We start from the raw sequence: 8618 nt of genomic DNA, 5'->3' as shown, positions 1-8618 counted from the left end.
AAAAAAGGGGAAAAAGAAATGTTGTTTCTTTGTGCTTAGATGTCTTACAAATCATCAAATACGTACTTTCAGATTCTCTTGAAGCTTTCACCAGCATGAAAAATGAATCTGAGGCTTTTGTGCATGAAGTCTGTGGTTACTGTTGCAGCAGTAGCATTTGGGGCCTGCTTTTGGGAATCCTTGTTGCTGCAAATGAGGCTGTTAGAATTCAGAACAGCTGGGGAATGACTAAAGATCCCGTGACTGTATTTTGGTATAGTGGTGTTTTACTTCAATCAGGCATACCATTTTGAGCATATACAGCAATAGAAAATCAAATATTTATTCTTTATTAATGCATCCATCATTAGATGATTTAAAGATGTTAGTGTAGTAACTTACAAGTAAGTTCTGTAAATAAATTTAAATATTGAATATTCTGAATCTTACTTCACGTTATATTCTAGTCCTTGCTCTGGGTGTTGTTTGTACATTCCAAAGTAAGCAGTTGCTAGGAGGAAATGTATATATGTAATCTAGAGTCTGTGCTTCCAGATAAATACTTTAAGCAGAAGCAAATCATATAGTACCTTGCAACTATCCCTGTCAAAAAGACTTTTATAGAGCTGTGGACATAGTTGATTTGTGAGGCATTTTGACAGCTGCATTGTTCAGCGTGATTTACAGTTTTCTCAATCGGCTTCAAATAAGATTAAATCATAGAGTGTTTTGGGTTAGAAGGGACCTTAAAGATCACCTAGTGCCAACCCTCCTGCCCTGGGCTGGCACACCTTCCACTAAACAAGGCTGCTCAAAGCCCCACCCACCTTGTCCTGTACCACTTGGAGAAGGGAATTATCATCAGCGCATTCTGGGAACTGCCTGGATTGCTCATGCCCTGCTGTGTTGCCCATTCAACAGGTATTGGGGTGGCTGAATTTCCTCATGAGGACTAGGACTTGTGAACACGAGGCTGTTCTTGTCTGTCTATAGAGGGCCTCATCTTCTGAGTCTTCCTGGTTGGACGACCTGTAGCAGACTCCCACTGTAATGTTGCCTATCTCTGCTTTCCCTTTAACCTCGCTTATAAGCTCTCAGTCAGCTCCTCATCCATCACCTGGCAGGGGATGCTCCATGACATAGAGGGAAGCACCCTCTCCTTGTCTCCCCTCTCCTGTTCTTCTTAAAGAGCCAGTATTCTTCCATTCCAACCCTCCTGTCATAGGAGCTGTCCCACCATATCTCTGTGATAACATCCCAGATGCACATCTCTTGTTTACTTCCCATGCCCCCAAAGCCAGCGTACTGTCTAGAGCGGCTGGAATTCCTTCTCCTGCTGACTTGCAATCCCTTTTCAGATGCAGAGCATCTCTTTCTGGTATTGGCATCAAACTTCTAGGAGTGGAATGAACTTAAGTTCTGTTCGCCTGCCAACTTTAGTTTGGTGAGAATTGGTGACAAAACTACTTGTGTTCTGGAGTCCCTTACCATCACCCTCTGCAATCCTTCTTGGTATTGCTCAGACTACTCCTGGCTGTGTCACTGGTGCCCGTGTGAACCTACAGCAGTGGGTAATAGTGAGCTCCAGGAGGCCTGGGAATCTCTTGGTGGCATTGCTGATACGAGCCCCCAGCAAGCAGCACAGCTCTCAGGGGTGTGTCAGGTCAGCACATGGGCACCTCTGTACCTCTCACAAGAGAGTCCCTGCTGCTGTCACCCATCACGTTCTCGTGGTTGCGTTGGCTGTTACACACGGAGCAGATGGGGCTGCCTGGCTCAGCTCCAGCACCTCTCCTGATGCGATGGGTCTTTTCAGTCTGCAGAGCAGTGAAAAGGTTCTGCAGGGGCATGCTAGGCTTCAGGGGAAGTTTCTTTCTCCTGCAGATTCATGCTGTTGCAAGCTTTCATTCTTCTGCATCCCTCTCCGTTCTGTGTGTGCTGGCAGTGGAGTTGTTGGCTGGTTGGCCATGGGCTCTGGATCCACTGCAGACTGAGCTTGGAACCAGCTTTCCAACCTCATGTTGCACACACTTCTCACAGCCTACTGCAACTCAGATTAGTAAAAGAAATGGTGTGCTCTTGTGGTTAATATTTGCAGTAGTAGTTATGAAGATGATGCTCCACATAACAGCTTCTTACCATGAAAGAAACCGTATTTTAATTGAAAGTTGCTTTAGATATCCAGTCATGTCTTTTTGGGATCTCCATGTACAATCAGTTTAGAGTATGTTATTGGTGTCTGACCTTTAATTACGTTAGCTTTTAACTTCCTTTTCATTTTCCTCTGTTTCCAGGAAGTTGAAGACCACGTGGCATTTTTAATAACTGTTCCAACGGCCCTAGCAATTTTTTTTGCTATATTTATCCTTGTCTGCGTAGAACCTGTATTTAAGAAGCTGCTTCGTATATTTTCTCTGGTGGTCTGGGTATGTCTTGTTGCCATGGGATATCTCTTTATGTGTTTTGGAGGAATCATCTGTCCCTGGGACCAGGTAAGACTGTCATTATTACTAATTTTAATTCCATTGGGTACATTTCCAAGAACCATTCTATACAAAAACATTCATGTTCATTTTTGTGGGATATCTCACAAAATGTTTTTGGGACTAAGTGGTTGCATGCTGAGACTCCCTCCATCTGTTTTAGAAATACCAGAGATGTGCATACTTAAAATATATTAGGAAATATTAGAAGGATTTTGCTTTTATATTTTTAAGTTCCTTTGTATAATTAATACTTGATCCCAATCACCTTTGTAGAGTGAATATTTGATTGTAGTGGCCAGTTAACATGGCAGTAAATGCTAGTTTTGTTCAACACTGCTGATGCTATCTTTCTTAATTTAAAATGTTTGAGCTCTTAGTGTAGGCTTTCTGTGGTCTTCAGGGTGTTCTCTAGCAATGCATATGAAAAAAGGACTGGGAGTCTCCTTACTTGTCTGGAAAAATGGATGAGTAGAGAAGCAGTGAAGTACCCTTCACATTTTTAAAATTTTGTAATGAAGACAAAGAAAAATATAATTGCAGCCTAATAGCTGCATTCAGTAACTGATGTGCAATATCCAACGCTGCGTCTGATCGATTCTTCTGAGTTTGCCACATCATTTTCTTTTCCCCAAACCATTCTACACAGGAATACTCCTCATATAATATTTTTAAAACTCTTCAAAGGATGGAAAAATTTTTTTAAACATACAAATATGTCTTCTGAAAATTTCATGCTGATTCTATGAGTTTAACCTTTAAATGGTATTACTCTATCCAGAATGCCTTCTAGGTCCTTGAGATAGACTTGAAATAAATTTTCTGACTTTTTACTCAGATCTTGCCAAGGCTTGGGCAAATATTGAACTTCAAGTAGTTCCTTTAAATTCTTTAATGTAAATTATTTAAATTACTGGTGTATGTTAGTAATACTTTTGGAGCCGTTATCTTTGTGGGTAACTTTATATTTTCATTTTCTTGGAAGGTTGTGGGATTAATTATCTAAGAAACCTCCTACCTTGTTTGGGTTTTTTTTTTAGTTTTTTTTTTTTTTCTTTTCAGTATTTAAAACGACCAAACCGGGTCACACTTGCATGTAGTAAAAAGCAATCAGAACATGAAATAATTTTTTCTAGATATGGATTTCACTCTGGGAGTGCTTGTATCTTTGTAGTATCAGGTCTAGATAATTCACTTGGTCTTACTTTTTTGATTTGTTTTTGTTGGCAGTTGTGTCATGTCATGCTAGAATATTTCAGACGTTCAAGCTTAGATGCAAATATTTAATTGGCCGTATTATTTATTCATTGCAAAAGATACTGAATTTAATTTTGGTATTTGAAAATGGGATAATGGTTTTCCAAAGCACATGGACTGAAAGAGATGTAGGAGGGATACTGATGTCTTAGTCCTGGAGTTGTATTTAGCCTGTGAAAATGATTTGTCCTGCGTTGCTTTCCTCTTAGGAAAAATGTAGGCATTCCTACAGCATGCAGGGATGTGTCTGGCCCCATGACAGAGGAAGGACTGTGGAGCTCTGGGAAAAGCCATTGTCTTCCTGTAGGTTGCCAGGACACAACTCCTCTGATGTTTCAGTCTTCTCTTTGTTTTGTGTGCAAGAGCTGCTTGGAGAAAAGGATATTTGGGACGGAGCTGCCTCTCTTGCTCTGCTGGCAGCAGCTGGCTCCAGGCAGCCGCCTTGCCGAGTGCTTTGCAGGCTCCAGCTGAGAGAAGGCAGGGCTTTTCCGGAGTGCCTGGACCTGGCGGCAGATGTCTTTGGCATCTGCTGGGAGAGGGGCTGTGCCAGAGTAGCCCCTGGCCACTGCTGGGAGTCCAAGGTCTCCCTGTGGCTCCCTGTAGTGGGACCCTTCACTTCCCCAAACCTGCTTTTTTTTCCCCCCTTTGAACAGCAGACCACTTTTGTGGATTGCTTTTGTAGGTGTACTTTTGCCTAGTGTCAGTTAAGAGTAAACTATGGAAATATAGGCATCTTTCTGGGAATTTGACACATTACACAAAAGACTAATTGCAGCTATGATGTTTTCAAACATTTGAAAAAGATCTGTGAGTAGTAAAATACTGCCTTGTATTCCTGTGATGCTGCTGTTTTGTTTGCTCTGCACTGAAAATATGTAGGTCAATAATTGGTGTTCTCTCTTATATGTGAAATCAAATCGGAAAAATCCTTCCTTGGTGATGATTGACAGGTTCTTTGTTGAAATTTTACATTTTGTGAATCTTTAAACCATTTTACTTGGCATATTAGAGTGGTTTTGTGATTCCTTTATGCTTTTTATGAAAGAAAGGAGACACAATGTAAAAGTTAAATTAGTTAGGTTTCAATATATCTCTGTCAACATTAACTAATTAGAAACTGATGAAAATAAAAGAGTCAGTTCATGCATAGTAACTTACCAAACAAGTGCTTTATTTTAATTTACTTCATATTTATATAGATTTACTTTAATTTGCTTTTAATTTACTTCATATTACAGCCTAACTTCTGTTCTGGTCCAGGAGAGTTTAAAAATATCGTAACTTTCATGTCCCCTAAATCTTAAGCTTGTTAAGAATATGGTATTTCTTAGTTGTACTAGTAGCTATTGAAAGATAGATTTTCTGCATACCGCAGTAAATAGAAAGAGCATGTTTTTGTGTCATTTGTGCACAGCCCTTTGAGTGGCAACCCTGCATCTTTTAAATTTTGGCTTAATGATTTTCATGTGCCTTTTGGCTGTTGCAGCTGCTCAATGTAGTTTGTTGTCTTAAGGAACCTGAGGTGTGAACTTTTGCAGCTTTTGTTCACAATAAAAATACCTCTTGAGAGAGATTATTTTGGTTAGGAACTCAATATATATTTAATGCAGAGCAGTTCCTCCTTAGCCTGCAGGCACATAGCTCAAATAACCTGCAATTAGTAGAGGGCTGCAAATGAAGTGGTTGGTCAGGACCACTGTTTTGTTTTTTTATTAGAAACCTGTAGGCTGATGTGAAATAAGTGCAAATAGTAATTGGTTTCAGCTACCTTTTTGCTGTCCCTGCAGACTGCTTTTATCAGTCTCCATTTCCTTGACTCTTCTTTGGTTGCAGCTACAGTTTTGGAGAGAAAGCTCTTATCAGGTGGGTGTCTGGCCGCTGTTTGAAGGGGGAGGACAGTGTGGCTGTGGACAGTTGCTTTGTCCCTTGTGCCAGTCTGCCAGTTCCATGCTGGTTCTGTAATTGCCTGCTGAGCCTGATCCAAAGGCTGTTATTGTCACTGGACTGCCCAGGTATCATCACTAACCCATCTATGAGAGCAGCCAGCAGATTTGCACCATCAGCCGTAGTAGCTAACTTACCTCTTTCTGGGTGTCCAAACTCCCTTACTCCTCTGTGCCAACAGTGAAGAACAATGAGTACACTGAGAGGGAGATGGAGCGTGCCTTAGGGAGACGGTGGGTGGCTTAACATGAAAACAATTGAAACAGTGATGGCAAAAGTCTTTTGTACCTGACAAATTATTTTAAAGAAGTGTAGCAACCCACTTTTGTTGCTGTCAGCCCAAGTTTCTGTGGCAGTGGAGCCCCTGGTTTTCCTTGGTGGCCTGGGGAACTTAGATCCTTTGTTAGGACCTTCATATGCTACAGTTTGCATGAGCCAGGAGGGAGACTGGTCTGCCTGCTAGGAGTCATGAGACACTTGGGTTGGTAGGAAAGAAGCAGAGGAAAGGCAGTCATGTGGAGGCTCAAAGAGAGCCACTGCCTGCTGGCAGTAATGTGTGGAGATGGTTTCAGTGAGGAAAGACCCAAGGGCGATGCTTGTTTAGCAAGGTCCATGAGGAAATCTGTGGATGGGGTGTTGGTGGAGGGCCAGTAATGCAAGGCAGGCAAGCTGAGCAAGGAGAGCTGGTAAAAAGGAGCGATGTATAGATTTTATTGTGTTAGAGCTCTTCCTTACTATAGTATGAAGCACCTTTCCTTTCAAAATGTAAATCCAGTACCTGTCTGTAGAGTTCCATGCTGGGGAATGAATTTAAATCAGTTTCCTCTTGTTTCGCTGACAGTGTAGTTATTGTACAACAGTTGCCTTTCTGTGTCACCCTCTGTCATGTCTAATATTTCCTCAGCCTTTTATGCAGGATGTATGTAAATATGACACAGCACATTGATATCAATGGGTAAAAAGAGCTCTTAAAGCATGCAGTGGATGCTATAAAAAAAGAGTAATTATGCAGCATTATACTAGTCTAATGAATTCTATCATTGCAGGATTTTGGTATTCAATTCTATTTAACCATAAATACATTTGCACAGTGCAGGCACCAGATGTGTTCCTCCTCCTCTATATTCAGTTACAGCACAGAAATTACTTCAAGTGGAATTTCACACTTTTGGTTTTTAAAAAAATATCCAGAGTGATGTGTTTAGAATATATGTTTGATTATTTTAGCCTAAATTCTGCTCTTTGAGCAGAATTTAAAATACTTCTTTGTTTTGTTTTAGTGTGTTGATATGGAATGGTTCAATTCGGGCCTTGGAGCAGTCCTGGCTTAGGAAGTGTGGGCAAAATTTTATGCACTAGTTTTATAAATCTCTTTTTTTTTTGGTACTGTCTTAGCACCTGGAGATAACTGTTGTGTGCTGAGGGGTGAGGGCCTGCACAGAGTTTCTGTGGTTGTGGTAATTAGCTCCTGTATTAGGCAGTGTGGTGAGAAAATGGGTGTGCAGAAAGGGAAGACTTGTCTTTGTGTGGAATTGCATTGGGTCTGATTTCCACACCTTGCATGGGACCTGCCTTATCTAAAGTCAGCCCTGCCCTAAATAATCAATAACATGTTTTGTGGTTAAGCAGTATGAGAAAAAAGTATTCTTAGATATTTGAGGAAAGCAAGGCAGGTGTAGTGAAATCCCTGCAGCACAGGTAAGTGAGGATGGGTTGATGCTATACCACTTGTTCAGGATCTGGAGTGTGGGGAAGACTCAACATTTTTTTAAGTTCAAGATTAACCAGACTCTCAGGAATGAGTATCCTAAACAAGGAACAAAATCTTGAAGGAGCATGGTTCAGTAACTTGTAGGTGAATATTCACCTGAAAAAGGACATGAAGGAAGCCAGAAGCGTTGAATGAAAAGGAAAGACCCTGCCAAGCAGACAATACTCTGCTTTAGGAATAGGTATGATAGAAAAAGAAGAACCCCCCAATCCACCAGTATATACTGTATTTTCAGTTATATTCATGGAAAGAGAACAGATGATTTTTATCTCGATGCTTTTTTTATAAATATATAAAGTCACAGGCTTAATAGGAAGACATTTAAGTGGTTTCATCAAGTCTGGTATGGTTATATATGTATAGAAGACAGGAAAAAGATGAACTGTTAGAGAGACCTGCCAGTTATTAAAATCAGCAATACAGTAAATTAATATAATACCATAGTGTGCGAACCCCTGAAATCCCCATTGGCATAACCAACGTGCCATTGTTAACCTTTGATATGTCATGGCAGTGCATTATGAGAGCAGTTTGTGAAAAATTAACTGATTACTGTTTTGAGTAGGGAACGTATTTTTGAAAGAAAAAAAATCTGTTTTCGTGCCAAACAGGAGACTAGAAGCCCTGCTAAAGGGAGATGACCATTATTAAGGTAACTGTACATGTAGGTGAGGGGAAGTGGCAGGTTGTGTGACTTTAGAGGGCGTCAGGCAGGAGCAAGATTTCTGGCTGGATTTCTCAGAGAGCTCTCTGGAGAATGTTTCCCTTTATTAGTGCTTTTTTACTAGTGAAGGGGTAACTGAATGTCACTGCTATAATGAAATTTGTTGATGACCCAGTTCAAAGATTCCTAATACAGCTAAAGACCACAATGTTATGGGGAAGAAAAGCTTGACCTTGAGGACTGCAGTAACAGCAGCTAGATGAAATTCAATAATAGGAAATATGAGGTGCCTGCATTTGGGGACTAACAGCAGAAGTTGCAGCTATACACTGAGTTCATCAGTAGAAAACGCAGCAAGGACAAGCAGAATGAAGAGAGGAAGCATTAGCTGTTCACTGGGTCATTTGGACATGTGTCCAGACAAAAACTCGTTTGTGATGGCAAACTACCCAGCTAAAGATGAATCCTTGCCTGGATGACTACATAAACCTCTAGTTGCTTATATTCAAAAGATCACCAG

General features: G+C 40.7%; 1 protein-coding gene and 1 long non-coding RNA gene across 2 annotated transcripts in view; one reads left to right on the top strand and one right to left on the bottom strand.

The window, feature by feature from the left end:
• The first annotated feature begins 2326 nt into the window (after positions 1-2326).
• Positions 2327-8618, top strand: part of ADCY2 (adenylate cyclase 2) — a 183583-nt gene continuing 177291 nt past the window's right edge. The window contains exon 1 of the mRNA XM_017738745.1: positions 2327-2471. Coding sequence (XP_017594234.1) covers positions 2421-2471 — 51 coding nt within the window. The 5' untranslated portion in view covers positions 2327-2420. The remainder of the gene's footprint in view (positions 2472-8618) is intronic.
• Positions 2408-7433, bottom strand: LOC108447769. Its single transcript, XR_001863452.1, has 3 exons — positions 7421-7433; positions 7180-7183; positions 2408-2489 (listed from the first exon to the last, which is right to left on the bottom strand). It is a non-coding gene; the product is annotated as an uncharacterized LOC108447769 (long non-coding RNA).

This window comes from Corvus brachyrhynchos, unplaced genomic scaffold (genome assembly GCF_000691975.1).
Source record: "Corvus brachyrhynchos isolate BGI_N302 unplaced genomic scaffold, ASM69197v1 scaffold23, whole genome shotgun sequence".
Taxonomy (NCBI): domain Eukaryota; kingdom Metazoa; phylum Chordata; class Aves; order Passeriformes; family Corvidae; genus Corvus; species Corvus brachyrhynchos.
The sequence above is the reverse complement of the archived record's forward strand: the minus strand, read 5'-3'. Positions and strand labels throughout refer to the sequence as shown.